The sequence below is a fragment of the Larus michahellis genome, chromosome 1 (assembly GCF_964199755.1).
Source record: "Larus michahellis chromosome 1, bLarMic1.1, whole genome shotgun sequence".
In the NCBI taxonomy this organism is placed as follows: Eukaryota; Metazoa; Chordata; class Aves; order Charadriiformes; family Laridae; genus Larus; species Larus michahellis.
Window position 1 is genome coordinate 11,696,561 of NC_133896.1, and position 20,570 is coordinate 11,717,130.

At 37.8% G+C, this 20,570-nt stretch overlaps 1 protein-coding gene across 7 annotated transcripts in view; it reads left to right on the plus strand.

The window, feature by feature from the left end:
• The window catches only part of CACNA2D1 (calcium voltage-gated channel auxiliary subunit alpha2delta 1), a 426,351-nt gene extending 414,295 nt beyond the window's left edge, over positions 1-12,056 (plus strand). For 3 of the 7 annotated variants that reach the window (XM_074592546.1, XM_074568628.1, XM_074572617.1), the window contains 2 exons: positions 1,932-2,014; positions 10,844-12,056. In XM_074592546.1, coding sequence (XP_074448647.1) covers positions 1,932-2,014; positions 10,844-10,960 — 200 coding nt within the window. In that variant the 3' untranslated portion in view covers positions 10,961-12,056. The remainder of the gene's footprint in view (positions 1-1,931; positions 2,015-10,843) is intronic. The other 4 variants (XM_074575046.1, XM_074583784.1, XM_074601051.1 and 1 more) reach the window with 2 other exon arrangements.
• The last annotated feature ends 8,514 nt before the right edge of the window (positions 12,057-20,570 follow it).

The window sequence follows — 20,570 nt, forward strand, 5'->3', positions numbered from 1 at the left end:
GGATAGCATGCCAGAAATGGTAAATCAAGTCATGTTTTGGATTATTGTGACAGAATATAGAAAACAATTAGTAATACCTTTGTCCATGTCAGGAAGTTAGTTGAGACAGCCTCTCCCATTCCTGAAAGAAAAGCAGATGGTGGTAGAGATGACTGTGTTTCTTTGGCACAAGCAATGTGTTCATTGCCACATTAATACAACTGGAATTTCACCTATGTTTGGGCTGAAAAGGAAGTTACATTGGGGTGGAAGCAATATCCATGTCATCACAGAACTATGTAAACACAGCCAAATATTCTAATCGGCTCCAGTCCATGACAGTTTGATTAACTGTTGCCACTGTCTGAATTTATAGACACCACTCACTATAGAAAATGAAGCACGTTTGATGGGAAATGGGCACATGAAGTACATTTCCCGGTGGGACCCAAACCTTCTAGAAAGCAGTAAATAACCTCAAAAGGCAGCCAGAGCAGCTGGGTGGCCTTACATTGACTAAATGAACTATTTCATTTTTGTTCCAACTATGCAGCACTAAGCTATTCTCTCTTTACTATAACTAAGGTACATTGTGAAATGCAGATGTAGCATAACATCACACAAGCAGACAGAATGACCTCTGGGTGCTATTCAGAGGGTTATTATTAGACTCTGCTTCCTTCTGGCTGGTACAGCTTTGCTCGTGCACATGGTCTTTTAGAACATTTCTACGTTTCGACTTCCCTTTCAGCTGGGCCCCGGCAGAGGAGAGGGGAGGTGGGTCTGATAAGATCTGAATGAAGACAGATGTAGATCTGTAGAGCTAAATTCCCTGTCCTCTTGCTGTTTCTTCCATTGGGCATCTCCGCTCATTGCAGTGAGGCTGCTCCAGTACTCCACAGTAGGGCATGGATAGGATTCCTTCAGGTATAAGTTAGAGCTACTAAGATAAGTAAAGCTTTGGTGCCTGATTTTTATAAAACAGTCTTGCTTAGCTTTCATGTGTGTACTGCCAACAGTGGAATAAAAAAAAGCTTAACATACTGAATGGTAACATAAGCAGGTTTCAACAGAAGAGGCTTTTGCAGTTTGCCTTTCAAGTACACTGCCATGACTTGTGTCCCTTGTTAGCCTGTGGCAAATGTGAAGTATAGTACTTACATCTAAATATCAGCAATTACAGATTTCAGAGATGTAAGCTAAAGTATTACCTCGCATTTACAGTTAGCTAATTAATAGCATGCCACCGCTCCCGTTTCTATCCTGCTGTTCTGCTGTTAGTTTGGACAGCATTTTCTCTGTCTCCCTTCATCACTGAAATGCTAATGAGATCTGATTAGGTTTTCTGTCATTTACCATCAAAGTCTACAGTGGGATGATCTTGTCTATGATATTTGGGGTAATATAGGTGTATACATCATAAACCCAGCAGTTCTTCTAGGCCTTCACTGCAATTTTCAGCCTGTATGTAACTTTACTTTCCAAACAGGCTTCTCGCTTTTACTGTGTTTCTTCATTTTAGCAGAATAAATCAGTGGTAACGTGTGCTATAACCAATAAGTACCATTGAAAATTTACTACTTCGTCAAATATGTTCTGTAATATTTATGCGATGGTAATAAAAGCAATACAGAAAATCTTAAAAAACCCTCAGCTTTTATATTTATTTATCTTGTGTACAGTTCTGGAAGTACTGGCTCTAAAAAGTCATGCAGGATGTTTATTTTCTTGATTAAAGCAGTGTAAAAAAAAGGGTATCTGATTTCAATTTATCTGGAGGGTTGGTTTGGTTTGGTTTTCTTTAATTTAAACAAGGTACGGTGACTATTGATGTTTATTTCGGTACTATCTGAATTAGCATAAAACTTCTCCCACGAAAGTAAAAACAGAATGTTAATCCTGCTAATGTACGGTGCATGAAAAACAGTCATGGTCCTTAACCAGAGAAACAGATGAAGGGCCAAATCCTTGCGAAATGGTCAAACAACCCAGATACAGAAAGGGACCTGATGTCTGTTTTGATGAAGCCAAACAGGTAAAATTGAACTTGTAATACTTTAGGACTATCTTTAAAAACAATTGTAGAGCTGTTTTAGAAGAGCAGTGAAAACTGCATTTAAATGTACCTTGGTGCCTGGCAACCTTTCTATCTATCACTAAACATACTGTTCACTCTAGATCATAGCCACTCTATTTTAAGTATCCCATGATTAACATAAAATTAACAGCTGCTTTCTTATCTGCCTTTCCTGTAACCATTGCACTTTCACACATGATTCCCTCTAAAAAACCCCCCAAACATCAGCAAGCGTAAATCTGATGGTCCCTGTAAGGTGCTGTGAAATTCAGTTCCTCAATGGCTTTCACACCTAGATGATAATCCTGGCTTAGAGGTAGTATTTTTATATTAGCTTTTCCAAATATTATTTAAGATGCTGATAAATGATAAAAAATATTATATCTGGTTTAGGATACCGTTCCACTTAGAAAATCTGCAAACATGTATTGACCTTAGGTCACATTTTTAATAGGTATAAAACTTAAATCAGCAAACTTTGCTGTTTAGTACTCCCTGCGCTGTATAAAATAAAGTTTTGAAGGAGAAAAATTATAACTGTGCCACAGATATAATTTACTTTGAGTATAATCTCTTACCTTTCAAAATACTGTATGAAATAGAATATGTTGAATTCAAATTGATCTGAATAAATTTCAAGACAAAAGGTATTGAACAGGGAAGTATCTGCCATTATAGAAATATTTTAAAAATGCATTTTTAATGCCTTATCCCATTTCTGCAAATGAAAGATTGTCCAAAAGTAGTGCAGTTAGTTGGCTATCACTGCCATATACCAGGTTTTAATCCAGTATATTCTCTGCTTTTCTTTAATGGGGCATAATATTTGAGAAGTCTGGAGTGTTAAAGAAGTCCAGACAGTTGGTATTCAATGCATTTTTCTAGTAGCCAAATGGTACTTTAAAAAGGAAGTCTTCTTACTGGCCAACAAAGGTTAAACAAAGTTGAAAACCCATCCAAAAGCTATTTGGTCATTGTAAATATTCCAAGTCTTCCTGATACGATTGTGTGTGAAAGTACAACTCTTGCTCACTAGCTTGATGTGCTAATCAGTGTGTAAGTCATGTGTTTTGTAACAGTGGATTGTTTTGGTTAAGTTTATTTGCAAAATTTGCTGTGAATCTCTTGCTCTTGGGTGGATGCTTTCACATTAACTCTGCTAACTGCCAGCAATCTGCATGATATCTCATCTTGTATGTCTTTTTTTCTGTGTTTTCTTTCCTTTCCTCTACTTGCTACTTTGCCCGTTATTAATAGGATCAGCCTATATGCACAACGAGTCGTGCCTCTGCCATGACGTCCGCTCCTATCTTCATTTTTCTGCAAGTTTTCATGTGGTGTGGATGGTCAGTTACTTTCTCTAATTTTTTGTTTTGTTCTTGGCTTAAAAAATTAGCAGACTTTTTTACTTACTAAGCATACAAAAGAAAACAGAATGAAGCGAGCCCTAAAAGCAACAATCTGGAGCAAATTATTATTGCAATATTAAGGGAAATTAAATATGAAAAAACCCTGTCTGGAGCCTTATAAATCAGAATTACAGAACACAAGGGCCTCTCCCATAGCAAATACAAAGACAAGGAACCTGTTGGGTTTATATGGTTGGCTCTTTTGAGATTGCACATGTACCAACTGAGTCAGTGTCATTCCCTTCAGCGCATTTTCCCCTTGTCCCTGTTGAAATCAATCAGAAGAAGAAGGTTTTCTGCACAGAGACAAAGGTACAAAGTAATTAGAAGAGACTACAATACCTGTGAACATAAAGTTCTACCTAGGGATAGCAAAGATCAATGCTCTGTATAAGAATACTGGGAGCGGTGCTATTGGGAAGAGCAAGGAGTTTCCACTGCATTCAAGTTAACACAAATGTTAATGATGGAAGGTAATAGTGTGCATCAATTTGGTTAAACGATGAAATCAGTAAAATAATATTTTTGCTTTTTAACTTTTTGTAACATCAACATATTGATTGCCTTACTACAGCAGAAGGTAGGTTTTTTCTTCTAAGTACATGGATACGTGAAGTCCTGTATGTTGACTTAGTGAAGGCTCTGGGGTTCATAATGAAAGCCTTGGTATTTCAGACGGTGTTGCGTTTAATAGTGTGAGAGTGTGCACTACTGTGCTAGTGACATATTTTGCTGATCTAATGAGAATAAAACTCGACCTTGTACACTGGAGGGGTTCCTGATCAATATTATTACGCAGAAAACCACTAGAGGGAGATACTAACATATCTATCAAAGTAAAGGCGGCTGAGAAGCAGAAATGGAACCTTAGAGATCATTTTTCAGAGTTAGTGTAATAACATATTTAAAATTGTAAACATTTAGAATACTCGTTTTCTCAGTAATTTATGTTCCTATTATACCTGGGGGAAGGTTCACTTAATATCACCTGAACATCAGTGAAAAAAAGGGTAAAGCTCATTTAACAGCTGTATTTGAGTAATTTTGAAGTTTCCTATCCTGTATTTAAATGATCTAACTTCTAGCAAACCTAGAAACTTGCACAGCCATGGCTGAAGGTTGTAAGGAAGGTTGAAAGTCCCTTCCCCCAAGTCAGTTGGCTTTCACATTAAAATCTAGAAGATTAACATCTCATGTTCTTACTCATGCAATTTGCTCTGCAAATAACTTTATTTTAATTAAAAAGCTACTGTCCAGTGTACGTAATGCAGCAGAGACTCACCTTGAGCTGAATTCTTTATGTCCAAAATGGTCTTTCTGATCAAGAAGGCAAACCAAAATACTGGGAAACCCATGGAATATAATTTTAGCTGATAGACTTTTGGCAGCAGAAAGTTATAAAGGTAATTTTGTTCATTCATCCTGGTTTTAATAACTTTGTGATTTTGGAAATGGGTTCTCTCTGGACATTAATCTGTGTAGTTTTATTAAAATCATTGAAGCCAACACAGATATAAACCAGCTGATCAGGTTCAGTAACAGCAGCTTTTTCTTTTTCTTTTTCTTTTTTTTTCTTTATTAAGGATAACAGAATAGGCTTTATCAGCCTCTTGAATGGCTTGCTCTTACTTTGTCCACACACACTGGTTTTGTTTGCCTTGTCTGAGAATAAAGAGAAGAACTTTAAAGGTTTTTAGCTCCTTCTGGGAATGTCTTATTTCCATCAGCTCCCAGGGATGTCAGTGGGAGCTTTGGGGGTGATTAGCAGCCAAGATGACTGTATACATCTTGATGGGATTGGCTGCATCCCTGGTCTAGATGAGGGCATCTGTACAGCTTTGACAGCTTTTTGTGGTCATCCAGGCAAAGGAGGGTAACACCAAATTTATGAAAGACCTTGCACTGGAACTTGAAATGACTCTTGAGTAAAAGCAAAGTTCTTCTCCATGCAATATGAAGCGTTTAAATATATGCTTATAAAATGTATAACTTTGAGGTAACCAGTTGATATCAAGGTCCAGATCAGAAGCTCTTTGGCAGATGTTGTTATTTTATCCTTTTTATAGTCAGTGTAGCACAATGGCTTCTGAAAGGGTTCTGATGATTAAGGTTTCAAGACAAAGTTTTAGTACATTAAATAGTTATGGTGTACTTCTAAAAGAGTAACGAGTATGTTTGTAGGCTTAGTCATGTATGTACGTATATATGCATTTATATTTCCATGTGTGTCTTTAAAATTATGGACCTGCACTGCCTTCAAGGAAATGTCGATATATAGCAATGACTATGTGGGTTTGGTACTTAGCAATGAAATTATGGTTTTATAAAAACATTCATTTCCATTCTGCAAGTGCTGAATAATTTTCACACTGTGTGATGTTGTAAAATAACCCTCTCTAGAGTTATCATAGTAAGGCATGACAAAGGAGATGACATTTGGATTTGACGCTTCTCCACATCAAGCATGCAAGGAAATTGGACAGGTGACTTATTAACGCAAGAAATTTCTGATACACTTCTGATGAAATGAACCTGGCTAAAATGGATTCTTTACAATTTATTTTCCAATTTTTTCTGTCTTCAAAGAGAAATACTACACAGAATATTATTTTGAAGACAACAAAGAGAGGACATCCCCAACTGATCTGTTGGTTATTCAGGTTTACTTTGTGACTGATGCAGTAGAGACTGATGTAGAGGGCTGGAAAATTTCAGTGAAACTGCTGAAAAATAGCTCAGTGTCTAATTGCACTGGTGGAGGTAAAGAGAAAATAAGGTAAAAATAAGATAAAATGTTGCTATGTAGTTTCTTATAAGCAATTTTATAAAAAATTTCAAAAATAACATTTACAGGAAAAAGTTTTCTTTCAGCTCAGGCATAGGAGAAGTTTTTTTCAAAAAAGACATTTTGAAGACCATTAAAACTGACGTTTTCCTCAATCTGGTTGCAAAGTAATGATGGGTTCCCACTCATTTCCTTAAAACTGTTGATTTTTTTTTTAATTTGTGTAAATCGGCATGCAATCAGACTTTATCCTCCTTTTATTTTTTACATTTCTTGTCATTTTCACAACGGTTAAAATGCAAAGAAAACTACAATGTTCAATGCTGGGGAGGAAAAAGTAATTTAGATAGGATTTACTGTACCTCCTTTGCCACTACTATTTTCATCTTGGCTTAGGACACAAAAGAATAACGGATTCCAGAGAGAATATTTATAATTGTTCTTGGCAGAACTGCTGGTTTACCACTGTAAATTGGCCTACAAACCTCAGAAATTCAATGTGACTTTGATCCATATGAGGTTAAAATCTGACCAACCTTGAAATATGTATATAAATCTTGTATACTTTTGTCTAGTACAGCTTAACTCTGTCATTCATAATAAAAAGATTTCTCTCCTGCATGAGGCTTCCAAGACATTCTCCGCTGTAGTGAAGTTGTGAATCCTTTAAAAACTGCCCTGTGTAGTCTTAGGGAGATAGCAAAAGGTATTAAAATATTTCTTTTCAATCCAATGGGAATATTACATAGTCTTAACTACTGAATGTAAAAGCAGTGCCCGTAAATTCTGATGTAGTTTAAAAAAAAATCTCAAAAAGCAAATAGAAACGGGCAACAGAATGGAGTTTCTTTTTCAAGTACGTATAGTGGTAGGATTAATTCATCAACATAATTTATCCAATATTTGGTCTATATATATTTGGTGCCATGAAAGCTCAGTACTGTATATTTCTATATGGGGAGCTCCATCTACCCTGATCCATACTGCGTGCAGTTTTTACTATAAAGATGTTTTCCCCTTCCTATTATGCACAATATTATTTAAGACCTTCAAATTACTTCTTTCTCACGCTCCAGACATCTCCCCTCTATTGGCAAATTTTAAACCTTGTGCTTTACTTTAGATTATTTCTTCAAAGATGACTCTTCTAATTAATTTCAGTGATAAGAATCTTATATACCAAGAGGTAACACCAAGCACTATTCATTGAATTCATGTGAGAAGAAACCTTTACTGAAAATCGTTTCTTATGGTACTCATTGTGAGGAAGAAGCAACAGGGTTATTTTTAGGTGCTTTGAATAGAAATAAAACTACATGACAAGACACAATGCAGATGCAACAAGTGACAGAGCCAAACTAAATAAACCAGAAAGTTCAGCACATCTTCAAATCTTAGCATCCTACTCCAAATCTGGTGCAGCAGAGTTCACTTATGACTTACTGGTTGACCGGAAACCTTAGGAATTTTGAACTTGTAGAGTACAATCAACTAAAAGAAACCCACAAACCCACGCCAAAGTTATAGAACTAAATTATAAAGCCAACAGAGACAGAGACATATCTGGAAATAGCTGATATTGATAAAGAATGGCAGCTAATGTGAGCTATTTGCTTTAGGATAGAATTAATATTTTTTTCTTCTTTTTTTTTTTTTGAAGAACTTGAATGCTGTTTTTTGTTTTGTTTTGTGTTGTGTTTTTTTTTTTTACATCGAAGTTTCTAAAGAAGGCTGTGGGTGAATGCTGTAATTCCTGATGACATATTGAGTCTAATTTTTCTGCTTTATCTGATTTTCCATATATTTATTCCAAACTGATTCTGATTCATCTGACCTCTCTGCCTTAAATGATGCATTGTGTGTGGTGGTAATCTTATTAAAGTCTTCACCCCTTAAAACTGACACAAAGAGCTCATTGAAGTTGTTTGCTATGCCCTGTAATCCGCAAGTTCCCGCTGCACACCTCTGTTACCAAGCAGCTGCCCTAACTCCATATTTGCCTTTGTGCTTTTGATGTACTCAAAAACTTTGTACGATCTTTTTCAGCATATTTTGTAGGGAGGTCATCAAAAATTCTTTATCAGCCTTCCCAATTTCCTGTTTATATCTAATCTGCCATTTTTATGTGCCTGCCTGTTCTTGCCCATTGGATTAAACTTGATTTCTTAAATACCGACCTTTTCCCTATGACAGTATACTTAATTTCCCTACTGATCCATGCAGTCGTGTTTCTTTGGGGTTTTGGGTTTGTTCAGGTTTTTTTGGGGGGAGAGGTGTTGGTGGTTTTTTCATTTGTTTTGGGGTTGTGTTTCTGGGGGGGGTGGTGGGGGTGGTGGTGGTTGTCCTAATTGTGGCATTCATTTTACCTGGATATCTAATGCAATATTTCCAAATATTCTTCTGGATACTTGTGAGGGACTTACTTTTTGAGATGATGCTTCTAGGGTTTTTTTCTACTATCTGGTTGTTTGTTTGTTAAAGGGTTTTTTCTGTTTTCTTGGGTTTGGGGTTGTTTGGGGGTTTTTAACTGCTTTTGGTATTTTCATGTAGTTTCCTTTCTTGAAGTTGGTATTTTTTGTTTTGGATTTGGTTGGCCCGATCTCTCACACAACAATGCTAAATCCTATTGCACTGTGCTCTATGGAGCTAGTAGAGCTATACAGAGCAGCTCTCTACTAATAATTTTGAAGACGGCCCCATGCACCACTGAAGAGTCAAAGACTGGTTGTCTAAAAAGGCAGCTATTTATCATAACCAAAAATGTGATCTCTACAGCTTGTTTTGATAAGACATTGATCCAGTCTATATATGGCTTCTCTAACATTTCATGATTAATATTTTCACTTTGATCGGGTGGTCAGCAGTGCAATCCTAGTGTTGCATTTTTATTATTAGACTCTGAAATTTCTTACCCATGGAGATTCCATCATACTTCCCTTTTCCTATAATACTTTTATGCTATTACATTTTATGTTATACTTTACATACTAGCCTTCTGCTATATGTCCTCCACTGCCATTCTTACGAAGCTGGTAGCCTGACAATGCTTTGTCCTGCCGATTATTCCCCTTCCACCAGGTTTCTGATATAAGTATTATTTTGGGATGGTTCATTGAAGACTTGTCTTCATTCCCCCATCTTTATATTAATGTTCTTAGCATTTATGTAGAAGCACTTGGAAGTTTTGCTTAAGGATGTGTCAATAAATTAAAGGTGTTTTAATGACCCTTCTTTATTTATCCTGATTGAACTTTTTATCCACAACCCCCCCAGCCTTATCTGAGGCACGTTGAATATTAGTGACATATGCTTCAGTGGCATGTCAGACCGAACCAGGAGCTGTTCCACTCTCGTTGGCTTTCCTCTGCTTTCTGTTTGAAAATCTTTTTAATTTCTTTGCCAGCAGCTCTGGCTCTGTTACTGTTAAGGTGCAGTCTGTCCTTCCCTGCACACGTTCCTCCTGTTCAAGAAGTTTCCCCTGTTCGTAGGAAGTCCCTTCCTACCTTCACTGCTGACTTGTCCTTGGAGGTTTGGGATCTCTTGGAAAATGGAAAGTGTCTTTTTATGCTATGAGTACAGAATACAGTGAAAACAAGAGGAAAACCAAATATTTTCAGCCTTCAGGGCTACCCATGAGTCTCAGACTTGGTGGACAGGACGGTGCAGGGGATGGCTGGAATAGTGTCCTGGTGTTTTAGGCAGCCAAATATAGATTGTATAAGCTCTGAGAAACAAGAAGGTGTAAAGATGTTACAGACTCCAGAACAGGTATCAAATGTATGTCAGCCAGACTAATGAATAAGTCCATAATGTGAAAGATGTTATGCATTGTAAGCAAAATGGGACCAAATAAGAACAATTAGTGGCAAAAAGGAATGGGGAAAAGAGGTGTGATTGCTGTGTGGCATAATGAATAGTTAGGTCCACTGATGCATGACAGAGTGATGCAGCTCAGAGTGAGCCCACAAACTGGAAGGTGTCTTCTTTACAGATTGCATCAAACGTGTACAAAAAGCCAATAGAAAACTTGTTTCTCATACTTGAATACAGCACCAGAGACGGAGAAAGGGTTTTCATTCTCTTTGATCGTATCTTCACCTGCAGAGCATATTTGTTTTAATGTGTGATCATGTTGATGAAATGGACCTGAACATATTGTGGTATATGTTTTCTAATCTTGAAAAGTTAGCTGTTCTTCCACCTTTCCTCACAATAAAGTGGTACTCAAAATCTCCAAATTGATGTAATTTTAAGGAATATAGATATGGTTTAATGGGGCCCCCAGGTATATCCCACAGTATTTTTTGTTTGATTGTTTAAGTATCCCATCTAGTTCATAAGTGACTGCAGTAAGTCTTGTAAGTATTTAATCCTCCCATGCTTATAGTTAATGTAGTAATGTCACTCTTTGTATCAAAAATCAGACAACCTTCCGGGAATTATTTTGCTGTTATTTTAGAAAAAATAACATATATAAGACCAAAAAGGATGCCTCAAGGATAGTTCAAAATGTTGAAGACTAGAACGTAGATTACTTCTCAGGAAATTTAATTCTAATTGGTGTTAAATGATTTCTTCTTTCCTTGTCAACAGGAAGATTCGGCTGACTGCGGTGGTGTCTCTGGTCTGAGTCCATCGCTGTGGTCTATGGTAGGAATTCAGTTGGTCCTGCTTTGGCTGTTATCTGGCAGCAGACACTGCCAGTTATGACCTTGCTAAACCAAAACCTGCGTAACTTAATCAAGACCCGGCCAAAACGATAGCCTCAGTTTCATTAGAAAAAGGGTCAGCTCTTCAGACAGCAGCAGAACAGCAGCGCTCGTGTCTGGTTATCACTCGTTGTGAGACTCATAAAGGCACCCCCGGTGGCTGCATGTTGGAGTGTCGGATACTTAAACGTGTGTGAATGCTGCATCATCTATGCCATCCAAATGGAATTCTGTATGTGCTCCATTGGGGAATCTAAGATTTTTTTTTTTTTTTGGTTTGTTTGTTGTTGTAATCTTGATGACTTTATGTAAAAGGGCTCCCCTGATAATAGCTTATGTATATCATTTTAATTTCTTTTAAGCTTTAGATATCTTGAAGATTTATATTCTTTTACATGAACAGTTATTAAAAAAAAAAATAGAAAAAAGAAAACGCACTCCCCAATATACATTATTAGCACCATGATGGCTGCTTCGAACATCAGCTTTGTCCAAACTAGTTGAGTAAAATGCAAATATTGGCTAGTCTTCATCAGAAGTTCAGCATGGTTGAAATGCTTTATGATAAGTGGTTTATTCTTCCAAAATCAATCATGTAGCCACCTAAGATTTGGTAGGTTTATAAATTGTTAGTTTGAAGGAAGGAAGGAAGGAAGGAAGGAAGGAAGGAAGGAAGGAAGGAAGGAAGGAAGGAAGGAAGGAGGGAAACTTCTGTTTTTAGGTATATAAAGTTGCTTGAGAGTTTAACTAAAAAGTGATTCTCATCTTAAACTTGGTGTCATCTGTCAGAAAAATGTTAATTTCAGTGTAATATTCACTTCCTTTTCACAACACAGTTATATATAAAGCTAGTCGAATCCTTCAAAGGCTCAAACAAAAACGCTTGTGAATAAAAAATGTCTTTGTGATATTTGGACGTTGGTTTCCAAGGGTATTTTGCATGATGATGATGCTATGTTATTGTTTTTCAGTTTGTTTTCTTTGATGGTAGAGTATAGTCCATTGAAAAGGTAACTGAGTGATTCTTTTATTGTGTGAGAAACAGAACATTGCAATGTGTTGCAATCAAATCATATTAAATTATATATTGAAACAGAGCTCTGAATATACTGTGCAATGAAAAAGCTGAGAAAATAGGGTAAATTTAGCTATCGTAACAAAAGGGTTGAGTTGAATTTTTTACAGAATAGCGATCTCACATGAAAACCTGTGTACAGATATTTTAAGTATATAAAAATCAGATTTAACACATTTATTTTTGGAAGTATATGTTCTCTAAGGTTCATATCAGGTTCCCCCTTTGTTTCCTTCATATAAAAATACCCATAATATGAAAACTTCTGCTGTTGCTATTTATTATTGAAAATAGCATATTTAACAGCAAAGTGTCCTGGTTGCTGAGATTAGAAAAAAATCTAAACAAATGGGGAGCCTTGAATCTGTATGTATGCACATTGATACTTGATTGTGAATAATAATTTTAGAAGTTGTTTTTATACAACCTCATTGGTGATACAGATTGGTGCAGTAAATTACAATATTACGGTGTAGCATAGTGTTGATGCAAAATATGATTTGCGCTTTCTTTCTAGTTTTCAGAACTAAACAGTATTGCAAGACAGCTAAACCAATGAATGTGCAACTCTGCTGGTATTGTACAATTCTGCTAACAACTGCAATATGCAAATATTAACATGGCACAATACACTAGCTCTTTAAAAAAATAAAACAATGCAAAGCATTGGTATGTATATGCTGGCGATTGATTGGTACAATTTTGATCATGCCAAAAGCTTAAAGAAATAATTGGGCATGCATTAATATCCTATGAAAACTGAAGAAGTTACTCAAAGCCATGGCATGGCTTAAAAGATCAGATGTCTACTGTAGTTGTACCCATGGCTGGTTTGTTGTTTTTCTCATGTACGTACCTTGGCTCCAGCTATTTATTTTCTCATGAATGAGAGTACAGTGAGTGAAAAAAAATAAAACCTGACCTTTTGTTCAGTGATCAGATCTAGCTTTTTAAAAAATATCTCTAGTAAAGTCATGGGGCTAAAAGTACACTTAATTGTGTTGGATGACTTCAGGTCCTCCTCAGGGAAGGTGGGCTGATTTTGACAATATGGTGAAGTTAGTCTTGGAGCTCTTCCTTCCAGTCATGTTACTGCACTTCTCTTCACCCTATCACCAGTTACCACCTGACAAAAAATTGGGTTGAGTCTTTCTAATGCTAAGACTGCATCCTGCGTTTTCCTTTAACATGTTCAATTGAAATTTTATGGGAGGAACAAGTTTTGTAGGATTAGGCCAATGCTTACTACACTCATAGCTTTTACTCTAAGATTACTTAAAATACATATTAGTTTGCAGTTTGCTTTTTTAATTTATTGAAAGATCGTCGGTATCTTAAGTTCTCTATAGTTTTCACTTAGCTTCCGAAAAGAAACCCTTCATGGAAAAGTTACGTTATTTAACATTTTGGAATTTGCTCATGCTGGTAGGCCGTATTTTGAGTTACTTAATAAACATTTGATTAGAGCCTGTAGGCAGAAAGAAAGATGGCACAAAGCCCTGCTGCCACAGAAAACACCTTGGCTTTTGCTCTCATCCCACTTCCCTTAGAGTGCTCAAATACAAAAGGAGGGGGAAGCCCATGCCATGCAGACACATTAGCCTTCTTGGGTTATCCGAAGAAGGAAAAGTCCTTTGTTCCTCTCCTCTGACCGTCTCTATGACCCGAAGAACCATGTTTCTGTATACTTAGCCTTCCAGCCATGATACCTGTCTGATAGAAAACTCAGGATCTAGCCCTCCCACGAGGGCTTAGTAGTGTCTCCAGAGAACCCAATACTTTAAAAAAGAACAAATGAAATTTTGGCTTCTTTTGGCAGCAAGCAATATATATTTTGATTATATCCGAGTGATGGTCAAGATTTTTTAAAATGCATTACCTAGATATCTGCAAATTACAAAAAACAGATAGAAAATGCAATGTGAACTTTAGCTATCTCAAAATGTGAATACCAATCTGTTTGAAATAACTTGCATGAATAAATACATATTCTTATGCAGAAGAGTATCCTTACTCTCACATAATGCATAATAGTTGCCTTCTTTTGTCTGTGAGAGAAGAAACTTGATCCTAGGCTTTAAATTCAGACATTTTCAAATGACAATATGTCGTAAAAAGTTGTTTGTTTTGTTTTGTTTTTTTTTAAAGCCAGATAAAAAGCTCTGTTGATATTTGCTCAGATCCTTTAAACAGCACTAAGGGAACTGTTGGGACTGTTTCAGTTTACACAAAAGTCATGCAGCCTGTTGAATATCTGACGAATAGCCACCATTAAAGTTGTTACAGCATGGTACTGTGCAAAATATGGTCTGAGGACTTAACATGAAAGGTTTCTTTCTAATTTTTCATTTAAACAACCAGCATTACTGCCAAAACACTGACCGTGGTCCATATTTGTAACAGGTTTTTAACATGACATAGCAGGTTTGATTGACAAGATTTTTAGGTCCTGTACCTTTAAGACTTTAGTATGATCTTTTTCATGTTTCTAACGCTTGAGGCTTTACTGCTTAACTTGACGAAAAAAACAGTGTTGCTGCCATTTGTAAGTTTTCCTATAATATTCCTTTTACTAACTTAAAAACTGGCCTTACTGGGTTCAAATAGGCAGTATCCCTTTTAAGTGACCTTTGAAACCCAAGTGTTACTTGCTGCGGTGGAGAGTTTTTCAGTATCACTGAAGAGACATTAAAACCTTTTGTTCCCGTTAACACTTAAGCTCAGAAAACGTGCTTAGTATGTCTTAATTTCCAAACACAACCTCAGTCCCACTGGTCCTAAAAATTCAGATGCTAGCACGCTGGTTATTAAGAAGTATATTAACGCCTACGAGGCACCGCAACGCACTGGGGTGTTTCTGGAATGTCGACCGAAGGTGAAATCTTAATAACTCCTTCCTTAGGATAAATTTTACCCTCGCTTCATCAGGCATCCTAGCCTTTAACAAAGGCCAGATTTATTATTATTTTTTTGTCATACCACAATGTTAATATTGTTAATACTCATTGTACACTACTGTAAAAAGATTAAAACAAAGTGTCTGAAAACAATTCAAGAGTTTTGAAAAGTTAGCCTCACCCTCTTCCCAGCTACTCACATCTGTCCTGTTTATGGTTTAAAAGAAAAACATCATCTTGAAGAAATAATTTCACTGAGGCTAAAGGGATACTGTCTTGTTCAGATGCCATGAAATTGCGATTGTGATCTGACAAAGCTGTCTTCTCTTCTTGTGTTGTACGGAATGTCTGGATCATGCTTTCTGGGATATTTTTATTGAAATGCTCAGTGTGCGTTTCTGCAAAAAAAGGCTTGGTTGCTCCTACAAGGCAAGCAGGTCTTTCTCCCTTTTCTTGTGTTCTCTTGACACTTTTGTGGAACTTGACGAGCCTGGAAAAATAATTTTTTTGTAAAAATTTGTACAATAATGTTATAAAAAGTTTATAATCCTAGAACTGTTGTGTTAATTCTTGTGCAAAAACAGTATATTCAGAATAAAAGTTTATCATTTAAAATCAACAACTGCCCTATAACTCTGTTCACTCTGTAATAAAACCGTGTAAATTAGAGCCTACATAATTTGCTATACGACACTTCTGAGTTTGCACCTAAGTGTCTGAAAGAGATAGATTTTCCAACGTGGAGACAGTGACTTAACACACTTCTTACTGGGGTTCAAAGGAGGGTGTGCAGTAAACCCTCATTTCTGCTTCATTTGAGGCTATGAAACTTTCAAAAAAGCTAAAGAAGAAACTGTAACCAATGAAAACTGAGAGTCTGTAAAGCACTCAGTAAAATAACAGTCTGCAAAGTATCTGAAGTAGCCCTGTTGTTCTGAAACAATTGCTTTTGGAAGGATTGTCATTTACTAACTTGTAAACATTGATGAAGTCCAAGGGTTCATTCACATGAAGAAGCAGACTAAAATCAGATGGCTCAGATGGGTGCTGCCCAAGTTGTTGCCCCACCTCTGACAGAGATTGCTGCATGATTTATGAATCGGCTTCTGTACCGCTACCGTCTCAGCTAAGCATTAAATTCAAAGTGGATCTATGCACCTTAATAAACAGGCTTGAGACGTTCGGGAGTTGCTTCGCTGGGTTTTCAGACTTACTGTGGTGGCACTGACAATCTCCGTCAGAAGGGCAGGGCAGATGGCTGCAAGTGGTAACCGCTTTAGAAGCCTGATTTTAATCCTTGACTGTGTATGTGTCAAAGCCCAGAGAGAATGGCAGTCGTAAATTACTGCTGGATTTACCGAATCCCTGAGGAGTCAGATAAGAGAGTAAGAAATCAAATGCAGATTCTAATGCTGCAAAGTAACAGATCGCCCATGTGGAAATGCTACAAGGCAGCGCATGACACTGCACATCAACATCCAGAGATTACTGGCCTCAACTAGATTAAACATTGCCGCCTAACTACATGATTAGCCCCACATGCTGAACTCATTGTATCATGTTTTCTGTATGCTGACTGCCATTGAGATGCAGAAATAAATAAAAACCCCAAATTCCTTGCTGGTACATGTTTAATTTAAATTCTGTCTTACAATACACAATTCATTATGTACCGGGAGCAGACACTTTCAGAAAACAGGGGGTTTCTTCCCCCACTTCTGGAACGTACAAGCATCTTTGACTTCAGCAGTTTGATTTGGGAATGGCTGCACTGCAGTGAGATATTCTATACTTGTCCCTGCTGCAAATCAAGCCAGAATACACTTGGCCTGTCATCTGATATTATTTTGAGAGATGAATTCACATTGTCCAATGCAGCTCTATTGCTGCTAACCATCTCCCAAAATCAAGAAGTTATGTAACACTGATATTATAAAACCCCTTCGCTGTCACATCTATTAGCCCAGCGCTCCTTGAAACGCACACCCTAAATGGTACAACATCTTCTCTGCCTGTTGCAAAAGACATGGAAAACAACGTCTCCCTTTCCAATGGGCCATTAGGAGCTTTTGTTCCCAAAGTGTGTATGGGGGAGGAGGGAAGGAAATGAGACTTTTCCAGGAGAATTATCTTCTCTCAATTCTAACTGTATTTCTTCTAAATGTGTTTTTTATATATATATATACTTCTCAGTTTTCCTGATTGACAATAGCACATTCCCAGAAGCCGACTGGTCCTTTTGAAACCTTGTTCAAAAACCCAGAAGCCTTTTATTAAAGGCTCCCCTTTTGGTAGAACACCCACCCTCTGGTTCTTTGGGGGTTTGAACCTTTTTTTCTTTGGATCTCACAAGCATTTTCTTGACTAGATCTCCAGTGTACATCCTATGTTTTGTAGAACAGGTATTCAGACTTGGTAGTAAGTGTTTTCCTTGGGAAATGGTAAACTTGTTTGTGATTTGTCTCTCCTAACTGTAGTTGTCTACAATTAGTCATGAGTCCACTCAAGAGCGAAAAGAGTTTAGGAGTTTGCTGTGCAAGCCGCTGGTCTGCCCAGGCTTTGAGCATCTGTCTTCATGATCAGAAGGTGGATTCTTAAAAAAGAATTTACTGCTGCTGTTTCACTAGCATGCCTTTTCAAAGAGACGAATTCTCACATTAAGTAAAAACTGCATCTGCTACTTTATCCATTATTTTCACGCTATTTTTTTAATGGGCTTGTAGTGCTGCTAGGTTCTGACAGCAGTTCTGAGAAAGGAAATATGAAATATAGGACTTCAGTGGTATTCACTCTTCCTCTTCAAGAAAATCTTTCAATTATTTTTTCAGTCACTGAATTAGTTATTTTATAAATGAAACAAGTCTTGTGGAATTGAGAATGGAAGCAATCTCAGAATTCCCATTTTAACTTCGGTTGCTTTAACCCAGTCTCTTCGTGTAACCCAGACTCTTGTAACCTCAGCCTCCATTCTGTGTCTTGATTATTTAAAAATAAATTTTTGGAGCATTGTAATACACACACATAGACTATAGAGAGGGTAATTAACATGCTTGGAACACTGACTAATAGCGCTATGTTTTGGTATGTGTGGTTAGCATGTGTTATTCTGGTAAGCTATTTTGAGAGTCCAGGCAATTAGTACTCACTATGGTAAGAGTTAGTCAGTTTGCCTTATAAGCTGTCTTATATCTTCAGGAATCAATTAGCTCTAAGAGAAAATTGCAGGCAGCTGAGGTTCAGCTCTGCCTGGAAAGATACTGTAATACTTAATTTCTAATTGCCTGGAAATCAAGAGCAGTCTCCTGTTCCAGTTACCTGTAGTCTCCACAAAGGATAAAAGACTCCATATAATGGTAGGATTTGCTTTTGCCATCTTTTGGGAATTCCGGTACGGGAAATAACATGCATGAAAACTTTGAGAACTTGGGGCTGAATCCTATGCAGTGGGAATCCCTAGGGGAGCACCAAGTGATTCGCTAGGTGTCTGTGTTCCCAGGCTGATCACTCAATATAGTCAGTGGAGGAGGGAGAACTATTCGGATGGCCAGCCACTGGAGGTTAGATTGTAGCTGCAGCTGCGCAGACAACCTTGCTATTGACATCGAGGCATGAGGATGGCTAGATCCAGACAAAGAGACCAAGCAGTGGAGATATATGAATTCAAAACGTGATTCTTCCGTTCTGTTCTTCTAGGATCAAGGTCTGGGCTCAGTAAATTCCACCTAAGGGAAGACAGATGTGAAACTTAGCTCTTAGCTACCAGAGAATGATACAGACTTATGTCTGCTTTAACAGCCAGTGCTATGCAGACATAGTGGAAGAGCTGCCAAACTCCAGGTCCTGAGAGAAGCTTGTTTTGGTGGCTGTGGTTAGAGCACGGTCTAGGCCAACACTGAATTCCTTCCAAAGTGGAGGGGAGGTAGTGGTGATGGTGAAGGGGATATTAAGGGGATATTACTCATCTTTTGCATCGTGTGCTTCCACTTTAAGTACTTGTCTCAAAAGTGTAAAATCTGTTTCCAATCTATTGTCTTGTCTGAGGATATCTATGGGAGAGGGAATGTGAGCACTTAGAAACAGAGGCAGTGATGAAATCCAGCCTACAAGCTAGATGGCTACTTTGAATGGTCTTGCCATCGGGCTGTTGAAGAAAGGTCTACAATAAGCAGTAAAGCAAGCAGCTTTAAACTTTTATTTATTTTTTTTTTTAAAGAAATTGTTTTCACTTCATTATGACATGAGAAGAAACGGAGAGGCAGGTAGAATTTGAAGATCTTCTGGATCTTCTGGATTCCAGAACTGGTAGAGTTCTGGAAAGGTCAGGTATTTCTACCTATGTAGATGGCAGTGGTGTGCAGGATATTCAGCATCACAGCTTTGTGTGTCTGGGGTCCTAAATTTTTACTAAGTCACATTTTAGTTCTTAGGTGCTATGATTAGGGATTCTGAAGTTAGACAGTGTTTCTGGGACACTTCTGAATATGGTATTTATGCTATTAATCACTTGAGTTTTCCTTTGGCTGATTTTTTATTTTATTATTCCAGTCTAGCAAGTCACACAGTGTCAAGCTTTAAAACACATCCTTAGTTTTCAGTGAATGAAAAGTCTCCTCATGCACAAGGAAAGCAGTTGTGCTTAAACCTAAGCACTAAGTGCTAAGAGGTAGGATTGAGCCCCAGCTTTGGTTTTAGTAAACTATTTTATTGCTTGGAAAATGTATTGCTCATATATTCAAAAAAAAATTCTCTATCCACTTGTGCTTGTATCCAGCTTTGCATAATCCTGGAGCTGGGGCAGCAGCATGGAAGAACAGTGGTGACAGATTGCTTATTTTGAGGATCACCCAAACACTGCTTTAACTGTCAGCTCATGGTACAGTTAAGAAAGTTTTCTTTTCTTGAACCTGAGTTGCTGCACCAGCAGAAATGTGAGGGTAACATGGCCTAGAGGAAAACAAATAGGAAAGGATTTTGAAGTTACAGGAGCCTGCAGAGAGGGCACATCTGGCACCACGGCAGTGCCAGCACTGGGAGGGTTGGGAAGAGCTGTTATACCTAAATGAAGCAAACTGGTGTATCTGTATCTCTGTCTCCCTCTATTAAAAACAGGAAAATCAATGTACTACATCATATCTGAGTTTTCAGATGCCTAAAATTTCACTGAGAAAAATCACAGAATCACAGAATGGTTGGGGTTGGAAGGGACCTTAAAGATCATCTAGTTCCAACCCCCCTGCCATGGGCAGGGACACCTCCCACTAGACCAGGCTGCTCAAAGCCTCATCCAGCCTGGCCTTGAACACTCCCAGGGATGGGGCATTGACAACTTCCCTGGGCAACCTGTTCCAGTGCCTCACCACCCTCACAGTAAAGAATTTCTTCCTAATATCTAATCTAAATCTACCCTCTTTCAGTTTAAAACGTTACCCCTCATCCTATTGCTCCACTCCCTGATAAAGAGTCCCTCCTCATCCTTCCTGTAGGCCCCTTCTAGGTACTGGCAGGGGCTATCAGGTCTCCCCAGAGCCTTCTTTTCTCCAGACTGAATAACCCCATCTTTCTCAGCCTGTCCTTATAGGAGAGGGGCTCCAGCCCTCTTCGTGGCCCTCCCCTGGACCCGTTCCAACAGGTCCATGTCT